The following is a 17,813-nucleotide window of genomic DNA, read 5'->3' on the forward strand; positions in this document are numbered from 1 at the left end:
CTCCATTGTCCTTCCTCTCCGGACAATCCTTCTTGAAGTGACTTGGATTATGACAAATAAAACATTTGTACTGTGTTTTATTGCCATCACCCTTCGACCTAGACTTTGACCTGGAATTCTTGCCTTTCCCTTTTCCTCTGTTCTGACTTCTGCCCCTTGAGACATTCAAGCCTTCTCCACTATCATCAACCTTCAACTCTTTGAACTTGGTTAACTCTTTGAACTTGGTTAACTCTTTGGTTCTTAAAGCCGCTTGAACTTCCTCCAAAGTGATAGTGCCCTCTTTGCCATAAAGCATAGTATCCTTGAAATTCTCAAAGGACCTAGGTAAAGCACACAGTAGGTGTAAGGCTTTATCCTCGTCTTCCAGATTAACATCTATGTTCGCCAAATCATCAATAATCTTATTGAACTCCGTCAATTGCTCCATTATAGGTTTTGACTCCACCATACGATAAAAGTAGAGTTGTTGTTTCAGACATTGCCTATGTGCCAAAGACTTGGTCATTGTTATCGCGATTTTCGGGTGTCAAGTCATTAATTTGGCTTGAACCTTTCAATCTTTGATATTCTCTATTTTTTTGGGGAAGGGTAAATGGAGAGAAACCCTTAAAAAGTTTTAGGTTCGGGGGTCGTTTTCGCTACGGGAAGGTGTTAGGCACCCGGAACGATTATGGTATTCCATAAGAACCGTTCTCCTAAGCTTATTTCTACGCTTTATTTTTATTGCCTACTTATTGAAAGAAGTTATATTTGAGTGAAGAATGGGGTTGAGAAGAAGTAGAATTTGATTTTATTTCGGCTTGGAGGGGTTAAAGTCCCTTGCCTACGTACCGTTTTACGGGATCAAAACCGGCGTAGTTCTTGCTAAAAAGACTTGTTGTTTTTTTTGTTTTTAATTGTTTGATTTTAAATTTTGAAAATGATTTTGAAGAAAGGGATTGAGAGGCTTCATGAGCATTAGAGTATGAAAAAGTGAGGGTTTGTTTAGTGATGTTGCAAAAAAGTCTTAATGATTAGGTTTATTTGAGAATTTGTTTAAGAAAATAAAAGGAAAAAATTGTTGGAGTTTTGACTCCATTTTTTATAAAAAAATATTTGAAGTGAATTTGTTTGCATATTTTGGAAAAAAAATTGGATTTTCTCTAAGTGTTTAAACCTAAGCATTCATCTAACCATGCAATCCTAGCCATACATCTACACATGCAATCCTAGGCATACATCTAGGGTGAGTGTGTGCGTGCCGGTGCGCCATAGTGTCCATAGTCCATATTACAAAAATTGCCTAAATACATTCTATGGCCTCTTTGCCAAGCTACAAACCAATGATAACAAATTACATCACCAAATGAATTAAAACTTGCAAAAAAAATAAATGCTAAGCTAAAGAGAGTGGAGGAGATAGTGGTGGAATGGAGAAATACTCATGAAATGAATGGAACAAAAGAAGTGAGATGATTAGTAAAATAAAGCATAGAATAAAAGAAGTGCACAAAAAAATATTAAGAGGAAAGCCATAAAAGAAACTAATAAAGTGACAAAATGTGCATGAGAATGGTCATAAGGCTCTAGCATATGCATGACCCATAATCCCTTCATTATGGCATTTTTAGAAGTCTTGTTTTGTGCCATAATGTGGAAAAAAAATGGGACATATTTGATGCTAAAGTTTATGGCACACTTTCAAAATATTGTGGCACTTTATTTACTAGTAAAATGCATACTAATTGCAAGCCAAGAAGGGAGATGAAATTGAGATATACAAGCAGCAAATTAAACATGTAATCAGCAACAAACTTATCACAAAATTGCATTCCAAAAATTCAAATCACATGTCAACAATTCATGAGGAATACACTACTAAAAAAAAATGCACAAATTTATGTCTAAATACACTAATTAACCAAGAAATATCACATGCTTTTTTTTATCATTTTAAAACCATTGAGAAATATAAAAAGGACATGAAAATACATCAAGAAACATGTGATAATTTTTGGAGATTTTTTAGAGAAAATTTAAGCATGCAGAGGTTCAAACAGCAAAGACATATGGTGCAGATAGCAGGAAAATAAACAAAAACGTAAAAGAAACCTTAAACCCAAACCAAAACCCAATACAGACTGGGCCTGGATCATCCAAAGGCCTCAGAGGCGTTGGATTGATCCAGACCTAGATCTGACGGTTCAAAACAAGCAGCGCATGGTAACACGGATCAAGCACACGGAAATAAAGCATCACAGCCATTCAAATGAAAAACCCTAGATCCTACGGTCCAAGATGAAGACAAAATGAACCGGACCGGTTCAGGCGTCTATATAAGGACATGGACACCGGTCCAGTTCATTTCTTTCATCTCTTTCTCTCTCTAAGCTTCTCTCTTCTCTCGCCTCTCTCTAAAAACTCACCGCCGGTGAGGATGAAGCTACGGCGGAGACCTTGAAGGTCCGCCGGAAACTTCATCTTCTCCGGCGAGACCTTGCACCTCCGGTGACCTAATTTTTCCAGAACTCAAAGATTCTTACATCAGATGATTCGTCCTTTAACCCTAAACACGAATCCAGCAAAGGTTTTTTCAAACACAGCTTGAAACGACGTAGATCTGAAAAAACTTCATACGGTTTTGAAACTGATTTTTTTGATTTTTGAAAGAAAACGTTTAGATCTTTAAGGATCTACATCGTTTCGTCGTTTATCTCTTTTCTGGCGCTCGTTCTTGCTTTCAAAACTTGGATCCTTATGGATCTAGGTTTTGTGTTTACGGTTATGGTTTTCTTTGTGATTCTGGAAAATTTTTCTGTTTATTCACGTGATTTTACAGGTTTAACCGTGATTATAATTTTTGAAGAGGAATTCTGAGTTTTACCTGAAGTTTTGGTTGAAACTTTTGATAGAGAAAATCTTCGGAAAAACTTGAATGTTCTTTGATGAATCTTTGATCTTCTCTGGACCGAAAATAAATCGGTTTACCGGTTCTGTTTCTTCATCTTCTCCGATTCTTTCTCTACTTCTCTCTCTGTGATTACGTGCTTGAGCTTGCTTCTTGCTTCTTAGATCTGCGTGAGAAAATCCCTATGATCAGTGCTTGAGCTTGCTTCAATGTGAGCTCGCACTTTGAATTGTAGGAGAATCTTCAATCCAGTGATGAAGATTCACACGAATCTCTGAGGATTGATGTGAAATTCGTTGATTTCTGATGAACTTTTTGATTTCTGGAAACGGTTAGGGTTTTGTGTTCTTGGTGTTCTTGAGGAATTCTGGGGAAATTTCTGTTTTGATTCAATTGCTGAGAGAGAAAGAATTGGGTTTGTGTTTATGAGTTGGCGTGTGATTAATGGCTCTGAAATCTGACTCAATGTATTTATAGCTGACATGTGTACACTTGAGCCAATAGAATTGTGACATCTGGACCTGCGCAGTACTTGATTCAAGGACCTTCCTGCAAAAAGGAAACTAAAAGGACTAAACTGCAATAATAATAAAAAAAGAAGGACTGAAATGGAATTTTCAAATATTTTGGACTAAAATGCAAATAAAAAAAAAAGTTCTGGACTGAAAAGCAATTTTGGACCTCTTTGAGGACCAAAATGCAAAATAAAAATAAAATTGAAATAAAATTGGTAACCTGACAAAACGTAAAGTGAAACCTAAAATAAAATCAACAAAAGGACTAAAACGAACCAAAAACTGACATGAGGTATTTCAAAATACCTCCCTGTCAAAATTTTGACAGGAAAAGACCAAAATGCCCCTAGGGACTAAACTGACTCAGATGCAATTTTTTTGAAATGATTTTTAAACAAAGACTTAACAATGATTTGTACAGACAAATTGAAAAGACTCAGAGGCAAACACAGGGACTAAAATGGGTTCCACTGCAGGAAATGACCAAAATACCCTTTTTGCATGGTTTTTGAAATAAAATGCAAGAAAAGTAATGCGACGTTTCAGAAAGTTCTTAAATGACTTGTAATGCAAGAAAAGACAGACAGAGGCAGTAAAATACGTTTAAAAGAGAGTAAAGATTCAGAGTAAAATAACAGAGAATTGACAAATATCAGTGTTAGAAAAGAAATTTGGACGAGTATTTTTAGGTCCAAAATCAGGGTATAACAGTCATGTATAATGAATCAAGCTTATTCCACATAGACACAGCAGTAGCCTCCCTTGATACTTCTCTCAACACCTTATCCCCAAGACACAGAATGATAGCGCTGACCGCCTTATCATTCATCTCCGTCTTCTCAGCAGGTGTCAGATGTGCAGACATCTGTGCTTCTCCCTTTAAAGCTTCAACACACTTTTGTTGAATTAAGATTGCCCTCATCTTCACCTTCCACAACCCGAAGTCGTTACTACCGGTGAACTTTTCAATATCCCACTTCGAACCCATGATACCTGGCTATTGATTTGACCTTTGCCCCACGGTGGACGCCAATTGTTGTGAATTCGTTGAGAAAACCACACCAATAAAACTTGATGTGTGGAGAAAATTAATACCAAGTAATCAATAGCCGAGAAGAATCGTTCGGAAAACCGACTTCGATTCTCGATGAGAATAATTCTATGTTAGACTTTGCTTAACTAACATACGATTCTGCTTATCATTTGAACTATCATTATGTAATAACAACCGAACTCAGGATTGCTAAGGACTCTTTTCCCTAGTAACCGTAGGTTAACACACAAATAAGCTAATTTTAATGTATTTTTTTAACATATCAAATAATGAGAAAATCTATGGTTCAATCTGCTTAAGCTCCGGTGTTTCTTCAAAAACACACTTAAAACATCATTAGAAAAAAAGAAATTTTAAAGAAAATTAAGAGAAAAGTCTCCTCCATCTATATTTTTCACGCGTCATATTTTATTTTTTTAAAATACTCTTTGCTCCGCAAATATAATCTAAACTTCTATCAAGGGCATTCTAGATTATACAATCCGGAACAAGTTGAAACCCACTAAAACTATGTAACAATTGACATCAAAGGTCTATATTGACCATCGTACAATCTCCACATAAACTGCAAAGCAATTGCAGGGATGATATTAATGGAGAGCAGTGACCACGATATCATAAACCACTCAAAACTAAAAAAAAAAAAAAAAAAAAATTGAGAATGGATGAGAAGTGAAGAATGAATGTCGCAAGACCGTAAATTGGGTAAAAGGAAACATGTTTATCTTGAAAAATTCTTAATGCTATTTTTCTAGAGAAATAGCATTTTCCTTTTGGAAACTAGTGTGTGGTGCAAAGTCGAGTTACGTTGAATCGATGATTGCTGTGTAACTAACATAAGCTGACGTTATCACACGAAAAGAAGAAACTTTCTTTGTTTTTATACTCAGTCAAGTCAACCAAGTCAAGAAGCATACATTATTACACAAAAATTAGCATGTTTGTTTGTTTGATACAGAAGATGCGTAGAAAATTCTAAGCTATTGAGTCGTTGGATGAAACTTAATTTTACGCTTGGTTATTCTTTGTGTGGGAAGCATGGGTGCCTTGAATGATGGTGATGGGACATATTAGTTTTATTTATCTCCTCACATGTCCCTTTCTCTACTTCTTCTCTTATTGGTTTGGCATTTCTCTGATGGACATTCTCCTTCTCTTCTCCCTTATTTGGATCCTCTAAACCTTAACCATCACAATTGAAGCAAAATATTCACACCGAATTTATCAACATTTTGAAACAAAATATTTACTTTAGCATAAATATGATCCAAGTTAAAGCATTGTCATCATGCATGTTTCTTCTCTTGAGTGGATAGCTTTCCTCTAACTGTAGTGGTTTTGTGTCATATCTTCACTGATGTAGAAAGCATTTTCTATTTTTTTTGTCCATCAAGAGACCTCACGTGACTGCGTTCATCGTCATATTAGTTTCCTAACGGAACCCATTTTTCAATCCCATGGTGAGGAAATAACCTAAGCATTTTCTTGAAACACTTCCAAATTCCAATTCTCACGTAATGACTCTCCAACTTTTTAAGAAAAAAGATGTAATTTCATTTCTCAATCGAGAATAAGTTTTAGATGGAGGACAATATTTAGCTAGAAAAGCTTGTTGCAAGTGTTCCCAAGTTTTAACACACATTTTTCTTGTAGTGTGTTTTTAGAGTGAGCAATTAACAATTTATTTATTTTTTCATGCACATTATTCTTTCTGATAGTTTAGGACGAGATGGGTGTGTTTAATTAAGAATCACTAATACTATAGTGATTGGAACCCAATTTTTTTATTCCTGCAAAACTTTTAGAATACAAATTAGTATATAACATATAACAAGGACTAATGTTTTAGGACATTTAATGATAGTGAATATATATAGGACAAAAATATGATCATAAATGGTAGTTATCTAGCTGAAATAGTGCTTTCTGATATAGTAGCTACAGAAACCAATTCATCCATAGCTCTTGTGCCTCCACAGTTTCTCTGAACCATGTCTAAAGATAGACATTCCTTTAGCTCTACCAATATTTCGCTCATGTCTGGTCTTTCAACTACATCTGGTGATGTGCATGACATGGCAATCTCTACAACTTTCCAAGCTGAATTGATGCTAAATTCACCCTGCAACCTCGAATCAACAACATTTTGAATATCTCCCCCTTCAACTATGGGAATAACCCATTCAAGTATGTGAAGGTTTTCACCAGATGCTTTTGTTAGTGCTTTTTGGCCAGTGATCAACTCAAATAGAATTATCCCAAAGCTGTAGATATCATTTTTCTTATTTGTGTTTCCTGTTCTCTGATATCTATTAAGAAAATAAATAAATAAGATGCATAAGTGCTCCATTTCATTTTTATGCAAATTATTGATCAAACTAAACAAATCTTTTGTTAGAAAGAATAAGAAGCACAAGGGTTTATTTATCTAAACTATTTTGCAGCAATATTACATCTAATCTATATAATAAACTAGTATATGTCAAAAGCTACAACAAAATAAAATAAATTAGTAATGTAACTTTTTTCACATAATTTTCATGTAATTTGATCATTGAAATCTTTGTACAATACAACTGCTTGAAATGAATATTTTTGCAAAGTAAATAGAATAAACATATTGAAATATGGTTAATATAATTTGATTTTTCATTTTAACACTTACTCAGGATCAGCGTAACCAAGTGTACCGGCAGGGCCAGTGGATATATGAGAATCAACATCGTTACCAAAAGCTCTGCTTAGACCAAAATCAGATATCTTGGCATGCATGTTATCATCTAGTAATATGTTGGATGGTTTCAAATCTCTATGTAAAATAGGTGGTTTACATCCATTATGCATATAATCCAATCCTGAAAATTCACACTAATTGCAATGTAAGGGTACACAATGCAAGAAAAGATGCTATCATAAACAATACATTACCTTGTGCTGCATCAACTGCAATGTTAAGTCTCTCGTTCCAGTTTAAGATATTTGAGTTTTCCACTGCATGCAAATAGACACATTAATATTGGAATTCTGAACAAGCAATTTTTAATACGAAAGTATGATAAAAATGTATTTCCCTTGCTTATATGCTTATTTCCTTATTCATAGGTTCACATTCCACCTCTGTAAATGTTATCATAACCATTAACATGTAGATAAGCTTGAAGTACTAAATCTATTTTTCATGTTGACACTATCGGCATATGACTGGAGATATGAAAAATAGATCTTCAATTTGATCTTTAAACTACATAAATATAATATGTAGCTCTTAAAGTATACAAATACCACTAATTTTGTTATTAGAGTATACGAAAGTTCGTCAATTTAGCCTCCAAAATCTTAATGGGGAGGGGGGCCGGGAGGGGACTAAGTTAACATATTTTATATACTTTAAAGACTGTTTATTATATTTACAAATGTAAAAGATTATATTGGAAAGAGAGATATAGTTTAAGAACTAAATAGATTGTTAACTCAAATATATATTACCAAATAAATGCTGTTGGAGATTTCCATTTGCCATATATTCATAAATCAATGCTTTGATTTCCCCTTCATCACAATACCCAATGAGTGAGACCAAATTTCGATGATGAACAATTGCTAGAAGTTGCGCCTGCATTTTAATTTTTATCTCTACCAAAGTTAGTTGCGAAAAATAATGTGGGATTCATGTAATTAAATATTACTTAACTAAACTTAAAATTGAATATGTTGTTTTCGAACTAATTGAATGCAATTTCTAACCTCTGATTGAAATTCTTTATAACCTTGCATTGAGGATGGTGAAAGCATCTTAACAGCAACTTGAGTTTTGTTTTGTAAAATTCCAAGGTAAACTTTTCCAAATCCTCCTTCTCCAATAGTAGTTTTGAAGTTATTAGTGATATTGAGAATTTCAGTGTAACTGAATGCTTCATGTGTGGATTCCAGTGAACCTCTCTTCTTGGAGTTAGAATGTCCAACTACGTGTGAAAAATATATGTTTGATGAAAAATATATCCAACTTGTACCAAACCAATTGATGAAGCATAGATGACAAAATATATGTTTGACCAACATCTTTATGCAACACTATCATATAAACATTCAATGTAATTTGACTTTGGCTTCACAGCAATGTCAATTCAGTTACTTGGAATACTGGCAATGTATATTACCTTTTTGTCTTCTGAATCTCCAAAATGCAAGAGAGATCAAGAGGATTACAACTAATCCTGAAAGTGATCCAATAATTGGTACAACAATGTTCTTATTTTTGCATGAGCCCTTTATACAAAGATCGGGATTGTCATCCACACTGAAAGAAGTAAAAGCATTCATGATATAATTAGTTATCTTGCTGTCCTGTCTAAATAATAAAAAAAAAAAACTTATTGTTTTGTCTTTACATGCTTAATATTTGTGTTAAAACTACAGATCGTAAGAGAAGATAAAAGAAATGATAAAACGCAAACAATGAAACTGTTAAAGAGTCCCACATCGGTTAGGAGTTGACATGACAATTTGTTTATAAGTGGGGACAATCCTCACCTCACAAGCCGGTTTTGTGGGGTTGTGTTAGGCCCAACCACGATCTCTAATATGGTATCAGAGCCTCTTCACGATTCTTTGGGCCACCTGTTATCAGGTTTCCGTTATCGGGCCATCCGTCATTTATGTTCATGCTTCAGATGAGCGTGAGGGAGTGTGTTAAAGAGTCCCACATCGGTTAGGAGTTGGCATGACAATTTGTTTATAAGTGGGGGCAATCCTCACCTCACAAGCCGGTTTTGTGGGGTTGTGTTAGGCCCAACCACAATTTCTACAGTTTTTGGCCTAATATGCATACTTATCCGACTACAAAGCAGTTATAGTTCCGTCTTATTGATAGTGAATAGGATTACTCATATAAATACTATAGTCCATATTACAACAAACAATTGGGCCAAACGAATGTCAAGCCAACGCAAGGGCAGGGACGAGTGAGCGGACTGAACAATTTGTTTTACTACATACAGCCATAAGGGGATTGATCAAATTAATAACTATTGTGAAATAGTCTAATGTATACCTCAATTGCAAAGTTGTATGTGCCATTCGCTTGAGATCCTTAGGAATTGGACCAGAAAGCCTGTTTCCCGTTAGATTGCTACAATGACAATGAATTATATATAGCTTCAATTAGTGATCAAAGAGACAATAAATAATTTGATCTATTGTAGTTGATTGTAATACACTAATGTAAACACTTAGCTAGCAGGGGAAATTTTGAAGTTAAAAATCAAATGATAAATTTCAAACTTACAGAACTTTTAACTTTGGCAGATGTGCTAGAAATTCTGGCAAATGTCCTTCCAACTCGTTGTGAGACAAATCCCTTGAACATACATATAGTCAAAATATTGATATTGATATTAATAGAAATTAGGAGCAATCCATTTAAACTTATTTATGAAGTTAGAATAGTTTAGTAGTGCATGTGATGTTTCTTATTAATTTATCAATGAAACAATGGTTAAATATCTGAGGAGTGCTAGGAAGAAACACTCTCTTTTCAAGATTCACTCTAACATTCACTCTCTTATCGAGTGAAAATCATGTGAGCTACACCATTTTATGTGGAATTCATATTGATTTCCTCCAATAAAAAAGTGTATATTGTTGAAAATATGTTCATAACACTCTTCTAAATATTTATAAAAGTTTGCATAAAAATAAATGAATAGGAAATAATAATTACTCACAGAGATTCCAGTTCTGTAAGATATGAAAATGAAATATTTATCTCCCCAGCTAGTTTGCTTGAGCTCAGGTTCCTGTTCATCATTTACCATTAACATAATGCATAATTCAGTATGTTGATCTTATTATATAGAGCAACATAACTCATCGCGTAATTTAAAAAAACATTGGTGAAAATGATTGAAATTAAGATAAATTTCAATTTTTGAAAGAAACCTTAGTTAACCGGAAACAAATGGATAGCTAAAAAATAATATAAATACCATAAAAAAAGCATATGAAAAAATAAATATGCCTAGTAAGACAAGTGTACTCACAAAGATGTGATCCTTGGAATGGTGTCACCTTTGCAAACAAGACCTTCCCATGTAAATATCTTAGGAAGACAAGGGTCTCCTTGCCAACTCAATTTATTGATCTGGTAGGAGCTTTTTATATCCATTATTGTACCAACTGTAGAGTAAGTTATTAAATATATAGATTGTTGTGAGTATAGGCTTAGTACAGAGAATAATCAAGGGGGCACAAAGAAAGAATTAAGCACTTTCAAAGTCTTCGTTTTTCTGCAAGGAGTCTAGTGGGTAGAACATGTCTTTAAGAAGGTGTTCAGAGTTCGAATAGCTCAAGTGGACCACTCCCAAAGTCTTTTTACTAATTTGAAATTTAATTTATAATGTTTTTAATATTTTATAAATTTTGAAAAATATGGTATCCAATTATAAATTTTCAGTTGGTATGGACAATGCATAATATATGCAAGGTTCGGGGTTCGAATCCCGACCACAAAAAAAAAATAAAAAATCAAGAGATTATTCAAATGAAATATATATGATGAAAAAATAAATTACATTGGTGTAACAATTAGAGTAGTGTTATATTGTTCAATAACATTTAGGCTTAATTGCAGTTTTAGCTCCCTAAATATAACAATCTTGGGTTTTTGACCCCCTATAAAAAACAATTACAAATCAACACCTTAAGTTTACCTCTTTTGCACTTTTGTCCCCCAACACAATTTTGACCAAGTCAATGCATATGTTGCACCCACATCATTTAAAGTGAGGTGGCACGTGTGACTTTCTATTTTCCTAGGGGGCCAAAATCGCAAGATTGTGATACTTAGAGGGCCAAAACTACAACTAATTAAGCCTAACATTTAATTAATATACATATTTTTAAAAATTAAATGTTTGAAACCCACTTGGGTTGGCCTGGTGGTATTTGTTTGGGATCTGAGAGTGTGTTCCTCCTCGAGGTCTCAGGTTCAAATTTATACGGTGTCAATTTGGATGGATTAATTTAGCTTCTTCAAAAAAATCAAATCAAATGTTTGATTGAACTTTTATAATATGTAGAATTTCCAAGTAGTACCCACAAACTAATTTCAGATACAAATTTACTAATGTTTTTCATTGATGGTTAGATAAATTACCCAAATTTTTAAAAAATATGTAATTGTATTGAACAATATAGTATTACAAAATTATAATGCCAATATTTAATTTGATATCCTATATAGTATATATAGTATAAGTGTTGTACATACCATCTCGATCGTCTGTTGGTGAAACAACCGGTGTTATGAGCTTATGTATCTCAAAGGCATTGAGTATAGGAGGAGCATCCGAATCGGAGGTTGCACTAATGTTAAACCAAACATCACCTTTAGTTTTGAAGTTGAGTGTTATAGGCTTCAAGTAATCAAGAACTAAAGGCTCAGAGAGCACAGATTGGGAGTTTAGGGTGATATTGATTTTTCTTTTTTTCCCATCAGAAAGTTTCACAATTTCAGTAAAGTGAAAGTAGACATAATACTCAGAATTACGGTCTATGAGTGGAGACCGTGGACCCAAATCTGCATAGGTAAATCCCAAAGTGTGTGACACATTTCCTGGTTGGACTGCACTCCTCAACACTTCATCTGGTAATTTATAAGCATTATTATTGGTTTCCAATTCCATATTTATGGATTCATCTAAATTCAACGGATACCAATCGTTATATGGGTGCAACAAGTCTGGATCGCAGTACCATATCCTGTCATAGACATCATCTCCGTACCTAGTGGTCCTATTGTGCATGAAGAAATAAAATGATTCAGTAAAAACATAAATTAAGAGGTTTGTGTGGGTGAGATACTTTTTATGGTAACAACCTACAAGCACAAATGTTTTGAATTTTAGCACACACATAAGTATTACTACTACTAGGCATATTGATTTGTGAGTGTGATCCTTGAAAGACATGATCAAATTTTAACACTCACCAAGCCTAGCTTAAATTAAAAAGTGTATTGATCAATATGCCTAATTAATATTTAATCACTCACATAAATAAATACCATAACTATGATTCAGAGTTAAGAAGGTAAATAAAGAAAGCATGGTGATTAAGGTGTTGATGATTAATACATTAATTTTAAACAGGATAAGGAGCCAACGTCAGGCCTAGCCTGAAGTTTCAACCGCGGTCGTGGAACATCCGTGGAGGTTATCTGATGAGTCTGATAAGTGGAATTATTCAAAAGTCTCAACTCCAATGAAGCAATGCAAGGTATTGTTGGACCAGTCTTTATAAGGCACACTTGTATAGTGTCGGTTGAAGGGGTGTGAATAATCTCTGTATATTTGTAAGGATCCAAAGGAGATATATTGATTGGTCTCCAAAGATCTAGTCCAAGATACAAATCAAAAGATTGTGTTTGATTGTTGCCATCATAGTTTCCATATGAAAAGAAAGCCCTAAGTAGATAATTTTTATTTTTTCCTTGTTTTGGTTTCAAGGTGTAGCAGTTTCTATCTCCTTCTGGAAAACATCTCAATGTCATTAACGGTTTACCAAAGGAGGGATAATTTAAGTTCAAACTGGATGAAGTCTCATGATTCTCTCCTGTATCCACAAATCCTTTGTCCGAGTCATACCAAATTCCAGTTTCCTCATGTAAGTAACCGATTTTGATTCCACAATCAATGCTTATAAAACCTATAAGTTAAAATTATAAAGATTAATGTTAAATAGTTGCCATGTTAAATTAGAAAAATATGTATGTATTACGTAAATTACCAGTTAATAAGATACTAACGTTTACTGTTTCAAAAAAAAAAAATTAAGACCTCTTAGTAAAAATATTGTAATTTTTTAGGAGGTCCTTTCAAATTAAAGTTTCAAGATACATCAATAATCTTTTAAAAAATATACCGCTAACAAGGATAATTTTAAAAAGAGAATATCTGAATGTATATTATTGAAAAATTTAATAGTAAACTGATTTTTTAATGGTTAAATATGTTTTTAATCTGCATCTTATTTACATTAGATTGTAATCGATGAAATAGTTGTACATACCTGGTTTCTCATTGTTTGAAATTTCTCTTGAAACATATTTGTCTAGATGAGCTGAATTGGCTTGACTAATGCAAATATGTGGCACCAAGGCAAGCAATAAGTATGCCTTCAACAATAAGTTGACCATCCGTGGTGGGTGTCTTTCCATGTAATCTGTTATGAATTTATGCATTGCATCACTATGTTACTAACAAGAAGAGCAAGAAAGAAGAAAAAGCAGAACAAATAGGAACTCACCAAAAACTTGATACATCATATATATCCAAGTTCTGTTGTTATAAACAAAGATGAGCAGCTTTAAAAGATATACGTTGAGACAGATACAGACACATGGACAAATGGACCGCTCTTATTGGAAATTATACTTATAAGTTTTGATATATTTGATACGTAATTTTAACCGCCGATTAGAAATAAATAATCTCTGTCAGAGAACTATGGGATATACAAGATGAGTTCTCCCCTTTCAATTTGAGGCAAAAATTGAACCTCTAACCACATGTTTAAGAGGCTCAAATCTTATACCACTTGAAACAATTTGTATAATGAAACTTTTTATTTCTTTATAAACAATAGTCCTAAATTTTTGGTACTTTTCATTCTTAGTTATAAAATTATAGTGTGTCAGCTAGAGACCTTTCAAATAGTCTAAAGGTGAACAAAATTTATCATTTACAATAAAAAATGAATTTTATATTAATAAAAATAGCTAATAAATATAATATTTTATCAAACATAGTGAAGTTCACCTTTAGGGTGAGAAGATGGTGCCCCGAGGCTGAAAAAAAGAGATACATATACATTTTTTTTTTGAAGGAGAAAGAGATACATACATATATAGTGTTTGTTTGTTGCATCAAATTTGTAGAAATGAATAAAATAACAATTTAGTATCTAAACTAGACTATCCCTCTCTCCTTATATTTTTTTTTTTTTTTTTAAGAAACTCTCTCCTTATATTTAGCTCCCAAGCTATCAATCTCTCTTTAGTACATCAATTATATAGATATAATAAATATTATGTAAACTATATAAAATTCATCAATATAGTATAAAAAGTATATAAAATATTCGTCAATTTATTTTCTAACATATTTTTGAAGAAGTCAAGTTAAACTAACTCAATGAAATTGGCACCGAAGATAATCGAATCTGAGACTTTGAGAGGAGCATACTACAAGTTTCAATTCAACACCAATAGACCAATCCAAATGAGTTTATTTTTTAACAATTTTTTTAATCAAGTAATATAGTTGCTAGAAATTCACGTTGATAAACGGAGTATCCGTGGCTCGAACCTACTCTGCATATATTAAACATTGTCTTACCAGTATAAATAAGCTCATTAGGACTTATTCTCTAACATCTTTAACTGCACAAACTAAATTGATGAATTTTATATATTTTAATTAGGACTAGTTTTTCTTCTTCTTTTTTTTTACTACATTTTAAGGACTAGTTATTATTATGTGTATATAATTTGAAGATTAAATAAAAATGAGTGTGATAATTAACAAAATATTTTGATGGCTTATTATTTTGTAGAAATGTTCCACCTCAAACTAGTGTGTGGGGACTGGTGCATACTCGAACGTGCAGCAAGGGCAAAGCATAATGGAATGAAAGGGGCGAAATTGACTCCGTCGTCAACCTAGTCAATTTAGAGAAGCTAGCGACATAATGATCACATAAATATCTTTGTTTCATTGTTTGTTTGATACAAAAGACGTGTAGATAATTCCAAATATATAATGTCGTTGGATGAAATGAGATGTGAAATATTTGCCAAATTTTCCAAGTCTGAAAGAACACATACAAAAGAAAATATTATATTAAAAAAATGCGTCTAAAAGAATTTATTAGATATATGCTAGTCAAGTACATCAGATACAGATATATTTGGCTTGGTTAGGAGAATTTTCCATGGAAAATAGTGTGTGGTGGAAATTTTAGCGTGTAAGGGAGGGCAAAGCTAAGTCATGTTGAGGAAAGGGGGGGTGATGCTAAGTCAGTCAATTAACAGAAGCTAGCCAGTGAAGCTGAGAGCAACATTATAAACGACTTAAGTAGAAAATATGAGTGAGGTGTCCCACATTACTTGAAAAAGTAAAATGTTGATTAACATATAATCGAGATAATCCATGAATTTAATATCTTAAAGTTTTTCCTTTTTAGGTTAAAATGCGGTGTATAACTCAATTGTATAGATTCCTTAAAAAAAAACCTCATTTACATTGATGCTCATAACCTAATATAGATGATCCTTGGCTGTCCTCATAATGGGAAATACTTGGGTGCCATAGTTTTTTGGTGATATTGGTGACATAGGTTCATTTTAGATGAGAGAGAATGATGAATGAATGATTAAAATAAATTATTTAGGTGAAAGAGAATGAGTTGTTAAGAGAAAGATAGACACAAAAGTATCAATGGCACCAATGGCACCAAAAGCCAATGGCACCCAAGTGCTACCCCCTCATAACCCCCAACACTAACAAAAATATTTGCTTGTTTGATTCACAAGACCCACCGATAAATCCAAGTATCTAAGTCGTTGGATGAGATAATTTGAATGTAGAGTATTAATTCTTCAATTAATTTTGTACAAGGTGTAGCTCAATATTATGAGTGATCATATGATAGAAATATACAGTTTCTTTTTGGGGTTTATACAGGCTAGCAAGCATGCAGGGCCGGCCATGAGAGAGTGCAAACAGCTCTATGGAGCTGCCTACAATTTATGGGGCCTCAAATTTTTTTTTTTTTTTTGTTGCATGAGATCCAAATATGAAATATATATTTGTGATGTCCAACATTAGTCATATTAGTTTTAGCAGTCCAGCGGTTGTGCCGAGTTGTTGCATGCCTTAGGTCGGGAGCGGTTATGGTGCATAAGGAAATCCTTATGCACCGTGCATAAATCCCAACATAATTGCTTCCTACACCCCCAAAGAAAACCAAACAAAACAAAACAAAACGAACCAAATGCGGAACAAACTGAATCATCACCGTCGTTCATCATCATCACCACTGGAATCTTCAATCTCATCATCAACACCGTCGTTCATCATCATCACCGTATCAGAATGCCAAAACCATTTTTCTGTGGAAATGGTTTATGCATGTGAGTTGTACTCCAAACCCATTTTGTTGTGGAAATGGTTTCCAGAATCTTCAATCTCATCATCAACACCGTCGTTCATCATCATCACCGTCACCATCACCGTACCGGAATGCCAAAACCATTTTTCTGTGGAAATGGTTTCTATGAGTTGTACTCCAAACTCATTTTGCTGTGGAAATGGTTTCCATAATCTTCAATCTCATCATCAACACCGTCGTTCATCATCATCACCGTACCGGAATGCCAAAACCATTTTGTTGTGGAAAACCATTAGATGTACTTAATGGTTTCCAGCAGTTTCCCAGCCATAAATCCCTCTAATATCACAAAGATTTCGAATCCAGTAACAACTTCAGATTTGAAACTGTGATCCTCATGAACACTAAACCACATAAAATCACATAAACATCATCTACCACTCTCGAATTCGTCAATAAATCCAGAATCGGTTTAGAAGAGGTACGCGGAGAGTTCGTACAGCCTACCACAACAAGATTCGAACCGGATCGGAACAACACTTCAACACAACAACAAATCCGAACCAGATCGGAGAAGAAGACCAAAACACGAAACGAATCCGTGAAGAACAAGAGGTAGTTTCATTTTCTCTTTTTGTTCCATTTTTTTACTCGTAGATCTACGCTCGTGTGAGTTTTTTTGTTTTAGAAATTTAAGGCAATATTTGGAATCAACGCAAAAAAGGATGTCTAAAACCGTGAAAACTTTTTGATTTGGACGGAGTTTTGAACTCCGGCGCGGTGGTGCCACCACCGGCCACCACGCCGGAATCATCATGTGTGGCCGGAAGAGATGAAGACTCATCTGAATTGTAGAGAGAGAGGGAGAGCTTTATGTTTTAGTGAGATAAATGTTTGAAGCAAATGAAGTTTGATTTGGTGTAGTTTGAAAAGCTTAGGATTATTACACGTGTACACTAGATCTGATGGTTGTGAAGTGTTTATGCACGGTGCATAAGCATTTCTTTATGCACCATAACTTTGGCCCCTTAGGTCATCAGGTGGACCAATGTTTTTACTATTTTTCATCATAATTGTTTAATATTAATAATTTTCTTAAAAAAAAACTCAATGGGACTCGAACCCAAGAATCAAACATTGGCATACAACATAAACTAACAATAGTCCATAGACACTTATGTGCTTC

General features: G+C 33.8%; 1 protein-coding gene across 1 annotated transcript; it reads right to left on the bottom strand.

Moving 5' to 3' along the window:
- Window positions 1-6,297: 6,297 nt before the first annotated feature.
- LOC25500359 (probable LRR receptor-like serine/threonine-protein kinase At1g05700) lies at window positions 6,298-13,927 on the bottom strand. Its single transcript, XM_013588757.3, has 14 exons — window positions 13,763-13,927; window positions 13,526-13,678; window positions 12,592-13,162; window positions 11,727-12,250; window positions 10,498-10,633; window positions 10,183-10,254; window positions 9,744-9,815; window positions 9,510-9,587; window positions 8,617-8,756; window positions 8,204-8,421; window positions 7,946-8,072; window positions 7,388-7,450; window positions 7,125-7,314; window positions 6,298-6,768 (listed from the first exon to the last, which is right to left on the bottom strand). Exons 1-14 carry the CDS (start codon window positions 13,779-13,781, stop codon window positions 6,363-6,365), a joined length of 2,769 nt encoding a protein of 922 aa, XP_013444211.2. The 5' UTR covers window positions 13,782-13,927; the 3' UTR covers window positions 6,298-6,362.
- Between the last annotated feature and the right edge of the window lie 3,886 nt (window positions 13,928-17,813).

The sequence above is a fragment of the Medicago truncatula genome, chromosome 8 (assembly GCF_003473485.1).
Source record: "Medicago truncatula cultivar Jemalong A17 chromosome 8, MtrunA17r5.0-ANR, whole genome shotgun sequence".
NCBI classification, from domain to species: Eukaryota; Viridiplantae; Streptophyta; class Magnoliopsida; order Fabales; family Fabaceae; genus Medicago; species Medicago truncatula.